General features: G+C 38.5%; 1 protein-coding gene across 1 annotated transcript; it reads right to left on the bottom strand.

The window, feature by feature from the left end:
* Positions 1-2,354: 2,354 nt before the first annotated feature.
* LOC132277717 (MDIS1-interacting receptor like kinase 2-like) lies at positions 2,355-22,913 on the bottom strand. The gene is made up of 5 exons (XM_059779560.1): positions 22,448-22,913; positions 21,850-22,158; positions 21,557-21,753; positions 2,769-3,035; positions 2,355-2,519 (listed from the first exon to the last, which is right to left on the bottom strand). The coding sequence occupies exons 1-5, from the start codon at positions 22,911-22,913 to the stop codon at positions 2,355-2,357; spliced, it is 1,404 nt and encodes a 467-aa protein (XP_059635543.1).
* Between the last annotated feature and the right edge of the window lie 1,675 nt (positions 22,914-24,588).

Genomic DNA, 24,588 nt, shown 5'->3' with positions numbered 1-24,588 from the left:
CATCAAAACAATACAATTCCATCTCTGCCAAATCCTTAAGCATCTTCCACTTCCGAATAGCCAGACAGGCCAAAGTTCCACGAGATTTTCGGCTCAAGGCATCTGCTACCACATTTGCCTTGCCCGGATGATACTGCAAGTCAAAATTATAATCTTCCAAGAATTCAACCCATCTTCTCTGTCTATTGTTCAAGTCCTTTTGGGAGAAAAGGTACTTGAGACTTTTATAATCCGAGTACACCTCGAATCTCTCACCATACAAGTAGTGTCTCCAATACTTCAAAGCAAACACAACTGCCGCCAACTCCAAATCATGAGTAGGGTAGTTGTACTCATGAGTCTTCAACTGTCGAGACCCATAAGCCACTACTCTACCATTCTGCATCAACACACACCCTAAACCATCACGTGAAGCATCACAATAGATCACATAACCCAAGCCACGCTCAGGTATCACCAACACTGGAGCCATAGTTAATCATATCTTCAATTCCTGGAAAGATAACTCACAGGCTTCATTCCATGCAAACTTAATCCCTTTCCGGGTTTTTCGGGTCATAGACGCTGCTAAACGGAAGAAATCTTTCACAAATCTCCGGTCGTAACCCGCTAGACCAAGAAAACTACGGATCTCAAACATATTCTTGGGTTGCTCCCAATTCAAAGCAGCTTCAACCTTTGATGGATCAACTGACACTCCGCCTTCTGAAACAACATGTCCCAAAAACTTCACCTCTTGTAGCCAAAATTCACATTTCTCATATTTGGCATACAACCGGTGCTCCCGTAAAATTTGTAAAACAATACTTAAATGGATCTCGTGCTCCTCCCGAGATTGTGAATACACAAGAATGTCATCCACGAAAACTACCACAAACTGGTCCAAGTAATCGTGAAAGACGCGGTTCATTAAGTCCATGAATGCCGCTGGAGCATTAGTCAAGCTAAAAGGTATAACAAGGAACTCATAGTGTCCATACCGTGTACGGAATACTATCTTCAGGATATCCTCATCCCTAACCCGCAACTAATAATAGCCAGACCTCAAGTCAATCTTGGAGAAACAACTGGCTCCCCTCAACTGATCAAATAAATCATCTATCCTTGGCAAAGGATACTTGTTCTTGATGGTGGCACGATTCAACTTCCGATAATCGATGCACAACCTCAAAGAACCATCTTTCTTCTTAGTAAACAAGACCGGTACGCCCCATGATGACACACTCGGTCAGATGAAACTTTTCATCCTCAAATCATCAATCTGTCTTTTTAATTCCTCCAATTCAACTGGTGCCATACGATACGGTGCCATAGAAATCAGCGCGGTACCTGGCATTAACTCAATAGAGAACTCCACTTCTCAGTGTGGAGGCAACTCTATCAAATCCTCCGGAAACACATCCAAAAAATCACGAACAACTGCAGGATAATATTCTTCCACAACATCATCCTCTTCAGCTATAAGGCTAGCCAAAAAGTAATCACCACGACTCTGTCCATGAATTCCATAAAACGATGAAATGTGGGAATCACTCCGATCTCCCACGAAAAAGAAACAGTCTCCCTCGGGAGTACAAACTGTAACCCTTCCTCTGAAACAGTCGATCGTGGCATGAAAGGAAGCTAACCAATCCATCCCGAGAATGACATTAAAGCTAGTCATCTCCAGGAGGATAAGGTCAAACACAAAAGTCCACCCGGCTATCACAATGGAACAGTCCGTCACGACTCGGCTCAAAGACACTGAAACTCCAACTGATGTATCAACACACAACTCCCGATCCATAAAACTGACCTCTAACCACGATGCAAGTGCAAATGATGATGAAATGAAAGAATGAGATACACCAGAATCAAAAAAAACACGGGCCCAAGAACCAAACATTGGAAATATACCTCGGAAAATTGAAGATCCAGGAGATGTATCAGTCGGTGCAAGAGCAAAGACGCCTCTGCGGTGCCTGTACCTGTGAACTACTAATCTGAACACCAGACTGTTGTGCTGACACAGTAGGAGTATCCCTCCTAGCTGGTCGTGAACCCTAAGAAGATAAGGCAGGCTGTGGTGGTGGCAGTGGTCTGAAACCTGATTGAACTGTAGCCGACTGTGACGGCCTCTACCGTGACCCTCTGCCACTAGTAGTGCCTGCTCCCTGACTCGGATAGTCCCGAAGCAAATGGCCCTGCTGGCTACACCCATAACAAGCCTTTGGAGCTGAAGAAACTGAAGTCAATCTCATAGGACAACTGGACTTGTAATGCCCAGGCTGCTGACATTGATAACAAACAACTCCACCCTTGTCAGATCCAACTGGCATAGGAATGGTAGGAACAGATCGTGCAGATTGTTGCCCCTAAAACTGAAATGAACCACCCTTGTTCTTCTTCCAAGAAGATCCTTCTGAGGATGGCCCTGCACCCCTCTTCTGCTTCCACTGCTCCCTTCTCGCATCCTTATCTCTATTATCCGCTTCTAACATTAAAGCCCTCTCCACTGCTTCAGAATATACCTTGATGAACTGTGTCGTGATCAACGGCCTCATCCGATCATTAAGACTAGAAACAAACTTCCGAGTCTTGTTAACTTCATCTCTCACCATTTCTGGAGCAAAGTGAGAAAGTGAAGTGAACTTGTTTTCATATTCTGCCACTGACATGCTCCCTTGGATAAGGTTATGAAACTGGTCTTGTAACTCCCATCTTTTGGAAAGCGGAAAGTACTTTTCATAAAACAATTCCTTAAACTTGTCCCAACTCATCTCCTCCACCTTGTACCGACTCGTAACCGACTTCCACCATAATTTGGTATCCTTAGCAAACTTATAAATAGCTATGATAATCTTCAAATGATCCTCCGTCACATCCATTGAAATCAATTGAGTTTCAACTTGCTCCATGTAGTCATCTGCTATCATTGGATCTGCACCGCCCTCAAACATAACCGGCATCAGCTGAGAAAACCCTTTAATAATCTTGAGACGTTTTTGAGCTGGCGTCACCTCAACTTGAACTGTAGGTTGTAGTGCTGACTGTGACTGAGCAACAATCGTTGCCCTCACGACATTTTGCAACAAACGATTCAACTCCAGTGCCACAGAACCTTCACCCACTTCTACGGGTGCTTCACCATTATCCCTCCTTGTGGGGACAACTCTCGAGGGAATCATGTCCCTAAGAAGTGTGTCCGCATCATTTAGCTCCTCCGGATTAGAGTTGGAGCTCTCGCCAACATCACCCCTAGTCGGTCTAGGGCCAACTTCCCTGATTTCCTCACGCCGTGACATCGTTCTATAAAACAAAGGAAACAATTCAATAACGATAACACTAAGGTCCAACCGTGAACAACCCAACGTGAAAAGATATTGTACAAACATTTAGCATGTAATATTATGCAATGAACACATTAATATAGGCATATAAGCACATAAGCACATAAGCACGTAAGCAAGTAAGCAGTTAAGCACGCTTTTTCAAATAGCAAAACACTTTTCCAAACAAGGAAATAACAATGCAAATAACTTCCCAGATAACCCTAGGTAAGCCTCTACCCATCGTCCTAATGGTATTCGAACCATCACTCTGATACCAAATTTGTAACGACGCTAGCTGATGCCAAAATTTAAAAAAAAATCGGCATAACCTCCCCTAAAAATGGGCCTTCAATAACCTGTCCCAATACACAAAACATATAAAATCATCCAGCATCCCATTCATCCGTTCATTATACCTCAACATAGTTCCTCTCATAGTGGAACATCCACACACCAATTAATCTAAATTAACATAATTACAGTCCCAAAATACATGGTTAAGATTTAAAGTCCCTGTCTTACAACGTTACATGATACAATTGCATGGAAACATATACCATAATTCCATTAGTTTCATTTACATCAAACAAAAGATAAGTTCGTTCTTAAGTTACAAGGCCATGAATACTAACTTAGTTACATCTCCACAACTATGAATATACATAACATGGTTAAAATACAAAATAGCAAACAACCTTCTACCAACTTTCAAGCTTGAGGTGGATTGTCGTCCACCGGTTCATTTCCAAGACCTGAAAAAAATAATATAAGTAGTAGGGTGAGCATAAAGCTCAGTAAGTGACACTTAAGACACAATTCTTGTGTCCTTGTGAATCCAAACAAAGCATAGGCCAATGGGAAATAGGGATCATGCAATATAAGGAATTAAAACAATATGCACGTCAATTCCAATTATAAACCATGCAGTGCAACGAAATGCAATGCATGCTAATGTCACTCCCCATTTTCATTCACAAAACCATCACTTTCAAATGTTAATACAGCCCGCCCTTTGGTAACCCCGCCGAGACACGAGAGGAGGATTGGCTATCGTCCCTAGACCTTTGGTAACCTCACAGCGTCATCGAGGGGCCCGAATAGCTCAACCACGCTAGGGCGACTCCCTAGTCCCCTCTAGGCTATATTAACCTCCGGCCCGTTGGTAACCCCGCAACGACCAGGTTTATCAAAACTATTTGACAAAACTCTTCTCCCAAAATTTCCCCCATTTTCATTTCAAGACAAATTCTCCTATTTCATGCATCCCAATGACATGTGCATGGATGTACATATAATCTCAATATTATGACAATGGGAAATTTGGCACAATCAAAATAAACATGTTCTCATTTGTCATTTTCAGCATGTTAACACATAATGGGCATGATAAAGCAACGTCTAAACATATTTTACACATGAAACAAGTCATAATCAAGCTCTTGAAAATTCTCTAGACATCATTCATACAATCATATATACAATTAACTCCCGATTAAACATGTTTGATACAACAAGGAGGTGTAATTCACAATAGAACAAGAAATGAGTGGATTAAGATGCCCCTACCTCAAAATGAGCAAAATCCCTAGAAATGGGTTCTTAAATTCGAGCTCCCAAAGAGGACCAAAAGCTGCAATTTCTGGTACTAGCGCGTAGAGCTCGTCGTGCTCGTCGTTTTGCCTCAAACGGCTCTCAAATCTACCAAGGATTGAGAGAGCAATTAAGATTTGAAGTTGTAAAAGAAAATAAAGAGGAATAGAGAGGCTGCAGGAGAGAAGAAAACAGAGAACAAGAAAAAATGAAAAAATAAAAAAAATAAAAAATAAAAAATAAAAACATGGTCTTATGACCACTTTACAAAAGCTGTGGGTCCCACCCTTTTTTTTTTTCTTCTCTTTTTCTTTATAACTTACAGACATTACACATAATTAGGATAACAATAAACTATGTTTACCTGGTGCAATATATCCATATGTTCCCACAAGTGAACTCCAAATCGGCGAGTCTGACTTCAGAAGTTTAGCAGTGCCAAAGTCTGAAACATGAGCCTCGTAATCTTTAATGGTTATGATATATATATATATATATATATATATAAATTAAAAATTAAAAATTAAAAATTAAAAAGAAAAAGAAAAAGAAAAAAAGGTTAGATTTTTTGTGGTGGGACCCACCACCACTTATCTTCATTTTGTGGCCAAAAGGCCATTAGATGGTCTCACTTCTTTCTCTCCCTTAAAGCTCTCTCTCTACCTCTCATTCTCTTTTTTCTTTTTCTCTACACTTCAATTTCAAATCTTAATTACTCTCTCATCTTTTGGAATTTATAGGAGCTATTTGCGGCAAAACCAAGAGCACGTCGAGATCTACGGTTTGATCTGAGTAATTCTTCGTTTGGTACACTGTGGAATTTCAAAATCTAGGGTACAATATTGGAGGGTTTTGCAATTCTTGAGTAGTGGTTTTTAATTCACATTTTCTTAGATTTTAGTGAATTATCTTCCATTAAGTGTTATAAAGCATGCCTAAATTTGTGAATTCTTACAAAGGTGATTTAATTGTTATACACGTGATATGTGGTTATGTGTTAATTGTTGCTCGAGGAAAAAGCATGCTTAAATGATGTATATGAGAAATGTGATCATATGTTAGTTGATGTTTTGTGTATAAGCATGCCTATGCGAAATAGAATTTGTGCCTTGTATGTTTACTATGTCAAATCAATGTTGAATGAAAGTATGACTTACGTATTTTGAAATCTATTATGGAAAGCATGGGTGAAATTCATTAGTTGAATTGTGTTTAGAAGCATGAAACATTCATGCATCCATTCGGAAAGAAAGAGAAAGGGAAAAGTTTTTTTTTTTTTTTTTTTTTTTTGAGTCAAATGAAATCGTTTTGAGAAAATTGTTTTTTGAAAAGTGTTTATGAAAACCAGACGCCTAGGAGGCGCCTAGTGGTCCGCGGTATTAGGGGTGCCTTATGGTCGTGGATAGCTAACCAACCCTCTCTTCATGACGCTTCGGAGGTGTCTTGGGTCGGATTGCACTAACGGTTTGGAAGTTGAAATGGTAATGTTTCAGAAATGGGTAACGACGTGAGCATGGCATTGTACTTCATCGGCATATATAGTATATTTGTGACTTGGTTGACATTTGTGGTTATATTGGACGTTGTGGTTATGGATTATATCCTCGGTATAGTATGATCCCATTCTCTTGATTTATATTCTATATGTGGATTCACGGGGTTATAAGAGGTGTGTCTTAGGCACCACCTACTGAGTTGTAACGACCCGAACCCGTAGGTCCGAACCGTTAGCCGGGTCCTTAACCGAACCCGAGGTCAACTAGAGACAACACCATTCTTTCCTACGTTAATACATATTATACGTGTCATTCCGGATTTATAAAAAAATAAGTAATAATAAATAAATAATAAAATGAGATTATAGCTACAAAGTATGTCAAAACGGTCTACTAACCCATCAAACCCTGTTGAGGAGCGTCGTCCGCCACTTGCCATCCTTGTCCTGAAAAATGTTAAATGTAATAGGGTAAGCAAATTACTCAGTAGGTAGCGCCTAAGACCCACCTCTTGTAACCCTATGAATCCAAACAATGAATAGGACAATAGAGAACAGGGTCATACAAAGTCGGGAAAAAATACAATATACATTTTCAAGTCCAAAACAAAATAATGTTGCGCCATGAATGCAATGTCATGCAGGTCACTCCCCATTTTCAAAAAAATTCCATCATTTCACAAACTGTTAATATAACCCGCCCTTTGGTGACTCCGCAGCGACACGAGAGAAGGATTGGCTACTGTCCCTGACCTTTGGTACCTCCGCAGCGTCATTTGGGGCCCAGATAGCTCAACCACGCTAGGGCAATCTGTAACGACCCAAATCCACTGGTCTGGATCATTAAACGGATCTTTATCCAACCCAAAATCATCAAAGGGTAATATGGTCCTTTCACGTTAAATTTGTATATTAAAACCCAACAAGGATAAAATGGTCACTTGCCACAAATCTAATAGTATGAGATTCAAAGGGCATAATGGTCATTTACTTATGTCACTTAATAAATAAGATAGAGTTCGGGGCAATATAGTCTTTTATGTGATAAAAAAATAATTATTGAATTTTATTGGGTCCTAAAATAAATACTCGTAACTTTGAATAAAAGGATAATTAGGGAAACTAAACAAAAAATGTATGGAACAGGAACCGGTCGACGTGTACGTATTACACGTCAACTGGTTTGGGTCACGCACAGTGACATTGCCCACTGCCAAGATACCGGTCGACGTGTGGGAGGCTACACGTCGACTGGTTCAGGTCATGTACAGTGAAATAGCTACTGCCATGATACTGGTCGACGTGTGGGAATTTCATGTCGATTGGTTCAGGTCATCCGGTCGACGTGTGGGAATTTTACGTCGACCAGTTCTGGGTTATCCAAACTTGAAATTTTTTTCACTGTCCGAAATACACCAACATTGATAACCAATCACCCACGCCACTACGCTCATATACACATTTAAATACATTTTAACATCTAATACATTAACAACAACAACAATATTCACATAATTTACAACACATTACATGAAATACACTAAATGATTTAGTGTAAATAAGCATAATTACATTTCCCCAATGGCCATATACAAAATGAACCTGAATATTTCACATGCTACAAAATGGTACATTTAGGTCAACACCTTACAAAATGAGGCCTAATACGAAAGGTAGCAAAATATACATTTTCCTAATCCAAGCTAAAGCTGTGGTGGATGGTCGTCCACCACTTCTTTTTCCTAACCTGAAAATATTAAAATAATGGGGTGAGCTAAACACTCAGTAGAAAGTGTCTAATACACACTTCTTATGACCCTATGAATCCACGTAAGGAATAGATAAAAGAAAACGGGATCATAGCATAGGGGTACATGACAACAACTACAGTGACAAGTATATAACAATGGTCACCCGAACACATACACACCATATATTCTAATGAAGTGCAATGTCATGCAAATGTCGCTCCCCATATATGAAACATTTCCGTTTCAACTTTCAAACCGTTAGTGTAATCCGACCCAAGGCACCTCCAAGGCGTCGCAAAAGGAGGATTGGCTAACCATCTACGACCACAAGGCACCTCCAAGGCGTCGCATCCGGCCTGGTTAGCTCAACCATACTCCCCCCTAGACTACACTAACACCACAGACCACTAGGCGCCTCCTAGGCGTCCGGGTTTTCGCAAACACTTTTAGAAAACTTTTCTCAAAACAATTTCACTTGTTTTAAAGACATTTTTCCCCTTTTTCTATCCCAATGAATGCATGGAATGTTTTATACTTAAATTCATCAATTCCACCATAAAACTCTTACACAGGCTATATAAAGCAATTTTTTAATCTATATAATTAAAGTTCTCATTTAACATCAACTTTGCATAACAAGCATATAAGACATGGATTCAACTTCATGTAAGCATGTTTAAATACTATAAAACAACTAACAATTAGTCACATATAGTCCATACCTATCATTTAAGCAAATTTTACAAGAATTTATACTAATTGAACATGCTAGACATCAATTCAAGTTATAAAACTCACAAAAGTAAAAGAAATCATGCATTAGAACACCCCTACCTCAATGGAGATGAAAATCCCCAAAACTTCAAATTAAAGCCCTAATTTTTGAAATTCCTAGGATGCACCAAAGTTGTAATTGCTTACATCAACTTGAAGATCTCGCCGAGCTCTTCGATTTGCCGCAAACGGCACCCAAAATTTCCAAGAATTAAGGAAGTAATCAAATTTTGAAATTAAAAATCAAAAGAAAGATAAAAGGAGAAGAAAAGTGAGAGGAAGAGAGGGGTTACAGGGAGAGAGAAAGTGAGAGACCAAAATGGTCTCTAAGCCATACATAAGTGTTAGTGGTGGGTCGCACCACTAATGAAAAACCTTTTTCATTTAATTTTTTACCACAACTTATACATATATGCACACAACCATACAAATACCATATAAAACACCTTTAAATAAAATGCATGAGATGCAAATGGGCTCAACTAAAATCCCCGTACGCAACAACCCCGGTAGCGGGTCCCACCCGAGACCGTCCGGCCTGAAAAACGAATAATAATAAATAAAAAATGCCGAAATGGCAACCAATGCATTTTCAAGAGTCCTGAACTCAAGGAAATGTCTCACCCGACTCTCGGACACACCCGACACACCCCACGATGTCCGGCATGCAAAACGAGAAAAAAACAAAAATACCCCCGAAAATTAGAAAATTCCAAAAATTGGAAAATGACAAAATTCAGGAACCTTACACGGTCTCCCTAATTCCCTCTAAGCTATATTAGCACACCGGCCCTTTGGTGACTCCGCGGCAACCGGATTTTCTCAAGACCGTTTCATTAAATTCTCTCCAAAATCCCCTTTTTCATTCTTATCAAATCATTGTACCCTTTTTCATGCCCATGCTATGAATGCATATCACATGTCTTTTTAATACTATGGAAATGGAAAGAATTATTATCATACAATTAACATACTTCCACATAAAATTTTCAATAATTTATTAAGCATCATAAGCATGGAAAAATTAACATATTAAGCATACTTTACAATAATTCTTAGAAAACTTCCATAAGCTTCCATGTATCATTTCTAGCAATTTTGTCAACACAATAACATATAGAAATCAATAATGAAGCATGACAAGTAATTCTAAGGAAATTTCCCTAAGCTTCCATATATCATTTCTAGCCAATTCAATAACATAATAAGTATAAAAAATTAACATTTAAACATGCTTTCTATACAAATCCAACAATGCACCCAATAACATGCTTCACATACCCAAGTAAATCAATTTTAAAAAAAAATAATAATTAACTCAAATTAAATATACTTAACATGGATTATAGTAGAAAATTCACAAAGGTGCAAGAAAAATGGGAATTAGAGACCCCTACCTCAATCTAAGTCAAAAGCCCCAATTTGTACCCTAAATCCCAACTTTCCTAGAGTACACCAAACACAAAATTGCTCCGATCAACTTAAAGATCTTGTCATGCCTCAATTTGCCGCAAACGGCTTCTAAAAATTCCAAGGATTGGGGAGAAATCAAGCTCTAAAGTTTTGATTGAAAAAGAAAAAGAAAAAACAAAGTAAAGAGCAGAGAGAGAAAACCAACGGGGAGAAGAGAGAATGGAGACCAAACATGGTCTCGTGACATTAAGTTTGATATTGGTGGGTCCCACCATTTTTATTTTATTTTTCCTTTTCCTTTTTGTTTTTAATTTACACGACACACACACATAATTACACATGTAATTTGCAATTACTCAAAACACAACAAATAAAAATAGATATGGTGCAAATGGACCCAATCAAAATACCCATATGCAACAATTTCGGTAGCGGTCCCACACGGGACCATCCGGCCCGAAAAACTAAAAAAAAAAAAACAAAAATGACCATCCTTGCATTTCAAAGAGTCCTGGACTCAATGAAATGCCCCAATCAACTCTTGGATATAACCGGCACACTCCACGGTGTCAGTTCGCACAATGTGAAAAGACAAAAATACCCTTGCATGAACGAAAAATTCCAGAAAAAAATAGAAAATGGAAAAACTCAGAAATATTACATGAGTAATTTGCTCACCCCTTATATTTAACATTTTTCAGGACATGGAAAGGAAGTGTCAGACGACGCTCCTCCACAGGGTTCGATGGGTTAGTGGACTATTTTGACATACTTTGTAGCTATGATCTCATTTAATTATTATTTATTTATTATTATTATTGTTATTTTATAAACCTTGGGATTACACGTATATTGCCCTTAGTTGACCTCGGGTTCGTGGATGGACCCGATTAGCGATTCGGACCCTCGGGTTCAAGTCGTTACAAATTTGGTATCAGAGCTTGAGATTCGAAAACCTAAGGACGACAAGTAGGGTTGACCTAAATGGGACTTGAGTTGATTTGGAAGTATTTCATGTTAAAGTGGTTATTGTTTTGAGCAGCATGCCTACTTGTTACTTGCTTATATGTTTATGGTTTTGAAAGACATACTTTCTTGATAAGTGTTCACATGCTTACCTGATTAAATATTAAAAATATATGTTATATGGCCACGTATGTGGAATATTTATGTGATAATGATTGAAAGCATATTATACGTAATATGATGGCAAGTAGTGAGTGTGGGTTATGACATGTAAGTGGTGCATGGTAATGTGATAGAAAGTTGAGCACAGGTTGTTCAAGTAGGTATTATAGGAAATGATGATGAGGATGGACGGGATGTTTAATTTTGCATAATAAATTAATGGACTCATTGTTTAAAACTTATATGATAGGACACAGTCATGTCAAGGGTTATGTCCCTGTTATTATGTATACATATGTATGTCTTGTATATATAACTATATTCTTATATGTATATGCGGTTGAGCATGGGATAATTGTTTGAGTTTTGACCTGAGTAGGTGAGGAGCTCGATTGCTCCAAGGTTGTTGGGTGCCAGTTCTTATCGACCGAGTGGCTTGGACTTCTAGCTCGTGGATTGAGCTATTCAGTGTGTAGTCATTTTGATCTTCTTGTTGCATTTTGTGTGGTGCTTAGAGTGCGACTTTAAGATGGGTTCATATGTCATAGTATGGTATCCTTGTTGTGTGTGAGTCACGTGCATTGGTGGATGGGTTCCTGTGACCGTGGAGGTCAAGTGTGTGAGTAAGGGTTTCGGTATGACTTTAGGAGGTTGGTGTTAGTGACTTGGGTCACAGTTTGGTGCGGAGGTTCTTCTCGAACCGATCGTGGTAGGTGTGGCAGGGGTCATTTAAGTCACGAATGAAATCTACGGGAGGTAGAGGTGTATCTTCTGGTACGACCTGAGGAAGCGTGTTGATTTTGACTGTCATAGGGACTTGTTGGACTCTGTAGGTCTAGGATGATGTAAGGATTGATTGGAGTCATGCTAGCATTGGGTGATAGATTGTTTGATGTGATTCGGTCCGTGGGTTGTGAGAAACTGTTTTAGAGATTGGTTTGTCGAGGGGTGATCCCTGTTTTGGAGAGTTGCAAGAGCATGTTGCTAGTAATTGAATCTCAATGAGTTGATTACATGGCTCGGTTGATGAACGGGATTATGCGTTGGCACGGTTGTCGAGAGAGTCTTGAGGTGAGGTATAGTAGTCAGTTTTAGTTATGTAGTGCAGGATTGTACGATAAGGCAGGTTGTGTGGAGTCATTGAAGTGTTCGGTCATTTACGGATAAAGTGATTGATAATAAGTAATGTGTTACCAAATAAACTGTGTTCTAACATTTGAAAACTGTGGACTGGAGATGTGTTTCAAATTTGTGTCCAGAGTATTAGGAGATAATGCTTGTGTTTGAGGATCCGAAGAGATAAACTGATGATTAGAATGACTGTGTAACGACCCATCTCCTCATGGATCCGGATCATTAAACGGGTTCTAACCCGACCCAAAAACATCCAAGGGTAATACAGTCATTTCACGTTACATTTAAATATCAAAGTCCGAAGAGGGCAAAATGGTAATTTACCACAATTCAATAAATTGAGACTCAAGGGTACAACGGTCATTAACTTGTATCACATAGTAAATGAAATAAGGTTCGGGGCAATATAGTCCTTTAGGGGGTTAAAAATATAATTATGGCATTTTATTGGGTCATAAAATAATTACGTGAAACCTCACTTGGGTGCCAAAGTGCAATTTGGGAAACTAAACACATATTACTTAAGAGACAAAAATCGGTCGACGTATCCACACCATACGTCGACTGGTTTGGGTATGAACAGTGGGAAAACCCACTGCCAAGATACCAGTCAACGTATGGGAAGCCATACGTCGACTGGTTTGGGACATGATACCGGTCGACGTATGGGATGCCATATGTCGACTGCTTTGGAATGTATGCAACATTAACCCGAAGATATCGGTCGACGTATGGGAAGCTATACGTCAATCGGTTCTGGAAAATCTTCACTTCCACTTCCCACTGTCCAGTGATAACCTAGATACACCAACATTGGTAATTCAAACACCCACGCCACTACACTTACGTGTAATTTTAATACATTTCAACAATAAATTCAATAACAACAACGACGTTATTAACATAATTTACCACATGTCACTAAAATACACTAGAGAATTTAGTGTAATTAAAAGTTAATTACATTTTCTCAATGGCTATGAATACAAAATTATTTACATTCCCAAAATTATAATTACACATGAAATGGCCAAATACAAAATAGCAAAAAAAAATCTTCTAACAACTTTCAAGCTTGCGGAGGAATCTCATCCGCCATTTCTTTGCCATGACCTGAAAAAAATATAAGTATGGTGGGGTGAGCAATTTGCTCAGTAGGTGACGCCTAAAATGCATCTCATGAGACCCCGTGAATCCAAAACAAAGAATAGGCCAATAGGAGTTGGGGTCATTCAACATAGGAAAAGAAAAAAATACAACATGGTTATCATTCTCAACACAAAAAATAAGATCAATGCATGCCGATGCCGTTCCCCTTTTTCACAATCAGGATCATCACCTTCAAACTGTTAATGTAACCCCCTTTGGTGACTCCGCAGCACCGAGAGAAGGATTGGCTACTGTCCCTGACCTTTGGTGACTCCGCAGCGTCATTATGGGGCCCAGATAGCTCAACCAAGTTAGGGCAATCTCCCTAGTTCCCTCTAGGTTACATTAACCTTCCAGCCCGTTGGTGACTCCGCAGCGACCGGGTTTTCCAAAACACTTTCATCAAAATATTCTTTCCCAAAACTCCCTATTTTCATTTCAAAAACAATTTCTTCCCTTCATGCAACCCAATGTTGTACATGCATGTCTCATGATCTCAATACTATGAAAATGAGGAATTTGACACAACACAAGTAAGCATGTTCTCATACTTTTAATATTTAAACAATAATGGATTATCACAAAATACAATAGGGCATGCTTTCATACACCATTCATAGCATGTGAACAATACAATAGGCATAAAACTCATTATATAAGCATGCTTCTCATATAGCACAATCAAGACAAGTCTTCACATATTCACATATATACAATCAAGACATTTTAGGATACAATTAACACTAATAAGCATGCTATAACACAATTCAAGTAGAATAACTCACAAAGGTGCATGAATAATGTGAATTAGGAAGCCCCTACCTCAAATTGAGCAAAACCCTTAAAATGATTAAGAATTTTGAAATCCAAGGGAAGCACCTAAGCTGAAATTGCTTACACTAGCGCGTAAAGCTCATCGTGCTCTTCGTTTCACTCAAACGTCACTCGAAAACTCCAAGAATTGAAGAAGTTATCAAGTCTCAAAGATTTGAAGCAAAGAAGAAGGAAAAATGGAGTGAAGGTAGAGAGACGGAAGAGGTAGCGGGGAGAGAGAGTGTGAGATACCAAAAATGGTCTCTAACCAATTTGTTTTAATGGTGGGTCCCACCACTAATTATTTTCTTTTCCCTTTTTCTTTTTAATTTCAATTTACACCACATACATAAAAATGCACCACTTAATCCACATAAATTAAAATGTATGAAATGCAAATGGACCCAACCATAATCCCGTACACATAACGTGAAAAGGCGAAAATGCCCCTGTGACAATGAAAATTCTGAAAAAAAGAAAAATGTTGAAAAATCGGAAACGTCACAAACTGGGATGAGGGTGATCTCGTAGGTTTAGTCGGTAGCCCCATTTGACTTTTGTCGGGACCATGGGTGTTCTGAGGAATGACTAAGAGGCCAGTCAGTGATGTTGAACCTAGGATATGAGGTATTCTTGTTTAGATGAGTGGATCGCTTAGAAAAAGTGGTTTAAGTAGTCGGTTAGGCATTAGTGATTGATTGCATCGTTGCTGGTTTCAAGGAGACAGTTAGGTGTTGAGCATTCTGGGTTTTGTGTTTATTTTTGTTTTGAGGATTTGTCGACATGGCATTGCCGTTTGGAGATTTTTTTCTAGTGGTAAAAAGTGGTCATTGTGGGGAGTATCGAGAGTAATGTTTATTTTTCTGTAGTGATTATCTTACGGATGTTTGAGGAAGAATCGTTTGATGGGATGATAAGTTTGAATTGTTGTTTGGAAGAATGGTGGTAGAGGTGTTATGGTATGGTGTTTAGTGCTGATAAGCAGGACGATTTAAGGTATGATCCGAGGATGGATTTGAGATTGTGAGTTGTTTGTTGTGTGTTATCAGGTAGTAAATGGGGTTGTGCATCAGCTGAGGTAATGGTGGGCAGCTTAATCTTAGAGCCAGTGAGAGCGGTGTTGCAGTATAGGCACCTTTTTCTTTTGACGAGTCAATGAATTACTGTGACTGAGGTCACAAGTCTTATGTGCATGGTGTTTGAGGGAGTGTCGCCTTGATGGGTAAAAGTGGAATAGGTGGTAAAAGTGTCGTTTTATAGTATAGAGGTTGTCATTTGGAGGTGACGGTTTCCGGATAGAACGGGATACGGTGTCTGTTGGGTAGTGCTTGTTTTTAGTGTTGGTATGCCGTGAGCGTTAATGCTTTTATCTGATTGGTTTTGGTTAGCATAGGTATCATGATGTAGAGTATGCGAGGTTTTGGTGTTCATAGTATATGACGGTCCATTTTTGGTGAGGTCGCCTAGATTTGAGGTCGTGGTCCCGTATGTGTTTCTAGTTGGTTCTTCTCCTTGTGTGAAAGGAGTTCATTCCATCTCAGGTGTGATTGGGTGTCCACGGTTGGACAAATGATGTGTGATGTTTCCAATTTTGTGCCATTTTTCAATTTTTGGAATTTTCTAATTTTTTGAGGGCATTCTCGTCTTTTGTCGTTTTGCGTGCCGGACACTGTGGAATGTGCTGGTTATGTCCTAGAGTTGTTTGGGACATTTCATTGAGTCCAGGACTCTTTGAAATGTAAGGGTGATCATTCTTGCATTTTTTCATTTTTCGGGCCAAACTGTCCCGTGTAGGACCCGCTATCGGAATTGTTGCTCACTGGAATTTTAGTTGGGTCCATTTGCATCATATTTATTTTGTTTAGTGTGTTATATGAAGTTGTGGAATTATTTAATGTGTATTTATATATGTCTGTGGTGTAAATTAAAAAGAAAATAAAAAGGAAAATAAAAAGAAAATGGTGGGACCCACCAATATCAAACTTAAGGCTAACAAAACACTAGTTGGTCTCTCATTTTTCTCTTCTCTCCCGCTGGCTTCTCTCACTCTCTCTCAAGCTTCTGTTTTTTTTTTCTTTTCTTTTCTTTTTCTTCTTCAAACTTCAATCCTAGATTTCTCTCTCTACTTTTGGTATTTTTAAGAGCCGTTTGCGGCAATTCGAAGAGCATGGCTAGATCTTCACATCCATATAAGCAATTTTAGTTTTAGTGCACTCTAGGGATTCCGGTTTTGAGACCCATTTTGGGGGGTTTTGCTTGATTTGAGGTAGGGGTCCCTAATTCCTACAATCTTGCACCTTTGTGAATTAATCTTACTTGATTAGTGTTCTAGCATGATAATTTGTGTTAATTGCTCTTTAAATTGACTTGATTGTGTATATGAAGTATATGAATATGTGTATTTGATTGAATTAAATGAAAGAGCATGCTTAATGTGTTAATTTTTCATGCCTAGAATGCTTATTAAATTGTTAGAGATTTTGTGATGAAGCATGATTAATTTGATTTGATTATCTTATAAAATGACCTAATTATGTATTATGGAGCATGTTGCTACATGTATTTGTTGATTTGTATGAAAAGCATGTCTAAATATTGATTTTCTATGCTTATTGTGTTGATAATTTGTTAGAGATAATATATGAAGGCATGAGTAAATTTTCGTAGGATTCTTGTAAAGTTTGTATTATGCTGTTGAATGGAAATTCCTCATTGCCCTAGTATTGCATACATGAGACATACATGCATATTGTGGGGCATGAATGAAGGGAAATGGTTTTGAACAAATGAAAAAGGGATTTTGGGAAACCTGTTTGAGAAAAGGATTTTGTGAAAACCCGGACGCCGAGGGGGTACCGAGGGTTCGTAGCGTTAATGTAGCCTAGAGGGAACTAGGGAGATTGCCCTAGCGTGGTTGAGCCAACTAGGCCCCAAATGAAGCTGCGGGGTTACCAAGGGTCAGGGACGGTGGCCAATCCTTCTCTCACATCGCCAAGGGGGTACCGAGGGACGGGTTACATTAACGGTTTGAAAAGTGAAGTTTTTGAAGTAAATTGAAAAATGGGGAGTGACATGCATAGCATTGCATTTATGGCATGGAAATTTGTTAATTTTGAACTTGGAATTTATGTTGTATTTTCCCGGCTTAACATGATCCCATCCCTATTGTTCTATTATTTGTTTGGATTCACGAGGCTACAAGAGGTGTGTCTTAGGTGCCACCTACTGAGCTTTATGCTCAACCCATTTTATTTAACATTTTTTTTTTCAAGGCCGGGAAAGGAAATAGTAGATGTCGATCCCTCTCAAGCATGAGAAGGACTAAAGATCTATTTTGTTACCTTTTGTGTTTTAGCTAATCTTTGTAAAGTCTCAAATTATAGAAAAGAGTATTTATTTTTTTGTAATCATGGCCAGGTAACATAACTAAGATACTTAACTATTTTTGGATGTAAATTGAGACTATGAAAATGCTTAAGTTGAGTGAGAGGTTGATGTTATGTCTTTGAGAAATTAGTAATGGTTATATATGTGTAATGTGGTACATTTTGCCGTGAATTCGAAAAGGTTAGATAAATTCTGAAGGGCCAGGAAGGGCCATTGCATTTTTTTTATTTGAACAAGTTGTTGTAGGCCCCTTTTTAGCAAAGGTCATGCCGAAATTTTTTTTTTTATAATTAGTTTTAGGTTTAGGGTCGTTACATGATAAGTAGCGTGTGACAGCTTATCGGGTGCATTTAGGTGTAAGTCGCCAGTCTTTTATGAGAGCGAGGTTTGTTACCCTTTTTGTTTATTTTATTCCTGGCAAGGGCGTCGTTTGTCGTGAGCCTTGTTCTCCATTTAAGGGTTGTGCAAGTCCGTGGGTGGACGGACCTGTGTGTGGTTTATTATGTTGTTAGCATTCACCGGTAAGGTCTTGGTTGAATGGGTCGACTCACTTCCATGGAGGGAGGTGGGGTATTTGATTTTTGTAGTACTTATTTTGGGTGTGGTTTTGACTGGTGGAATGTGTACAGATTGCCGAATAGGGAAAGTGTGGTTCCAGTATCTGGTACTCGCGGTGATGGTTAGGGAATGTGTTGAGAACAACAGTTTAAGAATGATTAGGTGATCTAGTGTGAGTCATGTATTCGGATGTTTTTATAGGTGTTTGATTCGAGCAGTGTCTTGAGGACAAGTGTTGGTATTATTTGAGTGTTAAGCAGCTAGAAGTAAATGTGGGACTCTGTTGAAAATAATGAAAATGATTGACTTTGGTTTTGTAGTTTTGGGCATGAGATGGTCGTATTGTGTATTCTGAGGAAGTAGGAATTAAACTGAATGATGTTATAGAGTTGTCTGCCTGGTATGAGTGTTATGAGGAAATTAGAGATCTTTTGTGCTAATTGAAGATTATGGTATTTGGCGTCGTATTGTTTTTAGCTTATTATGATTGTGTGATTAAGGCATGATTGAGATTTTTAGAGCTGGTATGTGACTGCATAGTTGTTGAGGTTACGTAGAGCGATAGATGGATAGTGAGTGGATTTCATAATTGTTTTGTGGACTATATATGAGATTGTATCTGAGGCTTAGACCTGAGGACAAGAGCGATGTCTGTGTTGAGATCGGATCGATGATGAGAATGGCCTGCCCAACCATTTCTCTTGAATCAGTTCCTTTTTAACATGATGTTGGGTTAAAGGTCAATGATTGTTTCGACTTATTAGTGACAGTGAGAACACGGTATTACACGTTGTGTCGGTGCAACAGTGTGGATTCGGGTGGTTTATCTCGCGTGACAGGGTATGATAGGTAGGACTAAGTGTCCGATAAAAGGTTTGCGGTATGTTCATTGATTATTGAAGATCTTGTTTTGAGGATTTGTGACTTGGGTGCAGGATAATTTGTTTTATTGTTTTGGTGACTCATAATTATGTAATTGTTGGGAGATTCATTATTCAGTTATCTTGAGGTTGTTAAGTGTAATGATTGTTGTATGGTGTAGTTGGTGATCACTTGTACTGATATGTGATGGTGTAGCTGTGTGTTAGATGGCGAGTATTAGTTTGATAGAGATGTGTGGATTGAGTTGAGCTTGATTGTGAGATGGACGAGGTTCTTTCTCTGGAGTTTTGTGTGTCCATTTAGGGAGGAGTTGAGATTGGATATTGTCATGTTCGGTAGTCTAGAAACCATTCTTCTTTCAAGCTTTGGAGTCTTGCATAACAGTGTAGAGTGGACTGATGTCTGTTGAGAGTCGGATGTTGGGCCTAGTTGGTCTCGTGTTCTGATGTCGTGAGTAATGAGTACCCACATAGGGTGATGCGTTTGTGTTGGTGTGATTGCCTATTGACGTTCGATGTCAGAGGCAATAAGGTTGTGAGCTCACAATCCTGCGGTCTGGTGAGGTGTTTCTTGGAAAAATATGTGGCTGCGAGCCTCTTTCTTTAAGGAGAGTAGATTTCGAGGACGAAATCTTTTAAGGAGGGCAGATTATAATGGTTATGATGTTTAAAAAAATAAAAAAAAAAAGGGTTAGATTTTTTGGTGGTGGGACCCACCACCACTTATCTTCTTTTTGTGGCCAAAAGGCCATTAGATGGCCTCACTTCTCTCTCTCCCGTAAAGCCGTCTCTCCACCTCTCATTCTCTTTTTTCTTTTTCTCTACACTTCAATTTCAAATCTTAATTACTCTCTCATCTTTTGGAATTTGTGGGAGCCGTTTGCGGCAAAACAAAAAGCACGTCGAGATCTACGGTTTGATCGAAGCAATTCTTCGTTTGGTACACTATGGAATTTCAAAATCTAGGGCACAAAATTGGGGGTTTTTGCAATTCTTGAGGTAGGGGTTTCTAATTCACATTTTCTTGGATTTTAGTGAATTATCTTTCATTAATTGTTGTAAAGCATGCCTAAATTTTGTGAATTCTTGCAAAGGTGATTTAATTGTTATACGCGTGATATGTGGTTATGTGTTAATTGTTGTTTGAGGAGAAAGCATGCTTAAATGATGTATATGAGAAATGTGATCACGTGTTAGTTGATGTTTTGTTTATAAGCATGCCTATGCGGAGTAGAATTTGTGCCTTGTATGTTTACTATGTCAAATCAATGTTGAATGAAAGTATGACTTACGTATTTTGAAATTTATTATGGAAAGCATGGGTGAAATCCATTAGTTGAATTGTGTTTAGAAGCATGACACATTCATGCATCCATTGGGAAAGAAAGAGAAAGGGAAAAGTTTTTTTTTTTTTTTTTTTTTTTTTTTGAAGCAAATGAAATCGTTTTGAGAAAATTGTTTTTGAAAAATGTTTCTGAAAACCGGACACCCAGGATGCTCTTAGTAATCTGCGGTGTTAGTGTAGTCTAAAAGGGAGTGTGGTTGAGTTAACTAGGCCGGATGCGACATCTTGGAGGTGCCTTATGGTCGTGGATAGCTAGCCAACCCTCTCTTCATGACGCCTCGGAGGTGCTTTGGGTCGGATTGCACTAACGGTTTAGAAGTTGAAATGGTAATGTTTTGGAAATGGGGAGCAACATGAGCATGGCATTGCACTTCATCGGCATATATAGTATATTTGTAACTTGGATGACATTTGTGGTTATATTGGAAGTTGTGGTTATGGATTATATCATTGGTATAGTATGATCCCGTTATCTTGATTTCGATTCTATATGTGGATTCAAGGGGTCATAAGAGGTCTGTCTTAGGCACCACCTACTGAGTACTTTGCTCACCCCTTATATTTAATATTTTTCAGGATATGGAAAAGAAGTGGCGAACGACGCTACTCCACAGGGTTCGATGGGTTAGTGGACCATTTTGACATACTTTGTAGCTATGATCTCATTTAATTATTATTTATTTATTATTATTATTATTATTTTATAAACCCTGGGATTACACGTATATTATGTATTGACATAGAAAATGACGGTAGTGCCTTTAATTGACCTCAGGTTCGTGTAAGGACCCGGTTAGCGATTCGAACCTTCAGGTTCAGGTCGTTACATAATTTGAATCCAACAAAACGTTGCTACTTGATATGTCTCCATGAACAACTAGTGGTGAGCAATCATGGTGCATGTAAGACAAAGCATGAGCCACGCCCTTAATTATATTAACCCTTTTATGCCAATCCAGTTCTTGAGCCACTTCATCTTTGCTCAAGTTTGTGGCCAAGCTACCCCTTTCAAGGTACTCGTAAACTAAAAATTTGTGTCAAGCATGTGAACAGAAACCATAAAGTTTTACAATGTTCCGGTGTCTTAATTTTGTCAATGCCATTACCTCATTTCTAAAACCTTTAACATCTCCCATCTCAGAAAACTGGTGAAGTTTCTTCACAGCTACTATATTGCCTGATCGCAGCTCTGCTATGTAGACAGTTCCATGTCCACCTTTTCCAATGCAGTATGTGGCATCAAAATCATTGGTGGCTTTTAAGATTTCATCATACGTTGTTCTCCCATCATGAGACAGAATTGAAAAAACATCTTTATCCTGCACTTTGCCCTGTTTGACTTGTGCATTTCCTTTTCTTCTTATGTATACAAGGAAAAGTCCGATGAATGCACCAAGAAGTAAAAATGGCCCAACAAGGAGAAATACGACTATAAGAATGAATTTGTGGTTTCTTTTTGGAATATGTTTGTTCGCATGGAACCTTCTTTGCAAGGTTGCAATCCAGTAACATTGCCACTCAAGCGTTTGTTCCCTTGTAGTAACTCTATGGGAGCATCTCTAAAGACACTGCTGTTAATTCTTTAGGAATGCAACTGGAGAGTTGATTGGCATAGAGATGTAGAAGAGTGAGTGAGGTTAGATCACCAAATGATCCGGGAATTGTGCCAGAAAGATTGTTTGCATGAAACCTTAGAGATTGAAGCAATTTCAGGTTACCTATCTCTGGGGGGATGGGACCAGATAGTAGATTGTTGAACACATACAGCACTTTTAGCTTTCGCAAATTCTTGAAAGTTGAAGGGATGGGGCCCATTAGAAAGTTCGTATCCATGTCGAGCTCAACAAGATTGGAGAGATCTCCCATTTCTGGGGGAATGGAACCACAAAGCTCATTGCCATAAAGATATAAAATAGCCAAGTTGCTCAAACTGCCCAAAGAAGCAGGAATGGAGCCATCAAGATTGTTCATATACAAATCAAGCTCATAAAGAGACTTTAGCTGGCCTATTTCTTGAGGAATTGAGCCATTTAACTTGTTTTCAAAGAGGTGGAGGAACTCAAGATTTGTCAGCAGGCCAATATCTGGAGGGATTGCTCCCGAAAACTGATTGATGGACAATTCTAAGATAGATGAGCTTGGAGAGGTTACCAATTTGAGGTGGGATGATACCGAAAAGTTCATTCATCCTAAGATCAATATATGCAAGATTGGGGAGAGACGAGAATGGGTAAGCATAAAGCGTAACTTTTACACTTGAATTTGTGAGGTTCAATCTCATGATGCTCCCCATCAATATTGCAAGAAATTCCAAACCAAGTGCATGGTCCTATACTTGTTTTTGTATGGCTATTGTTAGAGGGAAGAGACCATGTAGTTAGCATGGAATTGTTTCGGAGTTGAAAGCTGGCTTTCCTTTTTAGGAGAGCCTTGGTTTCTTCAGCAGAAGCAGAAGGAATAGCAACATAGGGTGAAGACAACAACACAACAAACAGGACTAAGGAAACAAATGAGAGGATCTTCTGTAATGTTACCGATCCCATGGTTTTTTGTTTGTTGAATAGCCATTGATCATTCAAATCTCCCATTTAATTATATTTCTGTTATACTAGATGTCCCATAACATTTTGGTATCATTTATATGATCATAGACAAGTCCACATGACCGTAGACAAGTCCACTTTTTCGGTCCACTAATTCTCAGTGGTAGGAAAACCATGATTTTTTTTTTTTTTTTTTTTTTTTTTTTTCCTTCAGGAAGTTCAAGCAAACAAAAACACTCCCGACATACTCACAACATTGCCCTTTGAGGGACATGGAAGATCTATTCCTCGAGCCAAATACACCACCCAAACACTCGATTTACCCCAAAGTAATAGTCTTGAAAGAATCAAGCTAAATTGAATCTTTTATTTAAAACTTTAGATCTTACTAAATTGCATGACTCTTTTTTTTCCCGAAAATTCAAGCAATTAATTGCATGAAATTTTAACAGTCAATATAATTTGAGGCCTAAAGCAAGATCTCTAGTTGAATTTTTTAAGAATGACATGACCATGTGAGTTGGACTCCTCTTACTCATCTTAGCCATCAAAATAGTAGTATAAACAGTCGTATCAATTGGCACATAAAAATCCATGTGAGTTTGTCAACATCTCATCCATATAGGCTTAGAATGGTTCCCTTAAATTATATGATCTGAATGCGGAGGACTAAACATTAAGTTCATCAGAGATTCAATACTACTACACCTTCCCTAATGGGAACACAATAGCATGCAATAGATAACTTTCAACGACAAACTAACTGAATTTAAACTAAAGAACAAGAATTGAAAAGTAAATAGAAAATTCAACTCTAAAAATATAAATTATTTCATTTTCACTGGGGGCGCTTAGAAAGTTGTGTGAACTCAGGGCTTTAGTATGTTTTTTTACTGCTTTATATTTGTTCACTGAATTGATGGTATTCTTGAATTTAGGCGTGTAGACTTGGTTGAAGTCAATGATGTTTATATCACAGAGACGTATACAACTCTATGTGATTGAAAGGTTTGATTAAATCATTTTAAGATACGAGGAAGTACAGGTGTATGAGTTTGGATTCGTCTATTGCAAAAGATCCCAACTCGAATATCAATGTAGAAAGAAATGTTACAACATTTTAGCACCCATCTTCCCCTGGTAACTTTATTTCTTCTACTTTGGCATATAAGTATCAACCTTCATGATGATATCAACCTTCAGAGTGAGGAGGTTTAATAATAATAATAAAGGTAAGAAAATAAAAGATATTCAAAATGCTTCGTAACTACTTTCATTAGGTTTTTAGGAACTTTATTCAAAGAAAAGGACAGCCA

The sequence above is a fragment of the Cornus florida genome, unplaced genomic scaffold (genome assembly GCF_030987335.1).
Source record: "Cornus florida cultivar Cherokee Brave unplaced genomic scaffold, ASM3098733v1 CherokeeBrave_3.0.0_Hap2_Chr10, whole genome shotgun sequence".
NCBI lineage: Eukaryota > Viridiplantae > Streptophyta > Magnoliopsida > Cornales > Cornaceae > Cornus > Cornus florida.
The sequence above is the reverse complement of the archived record's forward strand: the minus strand, read 5'-3'. Positions and strand labels throughout refer to the sequence as shown.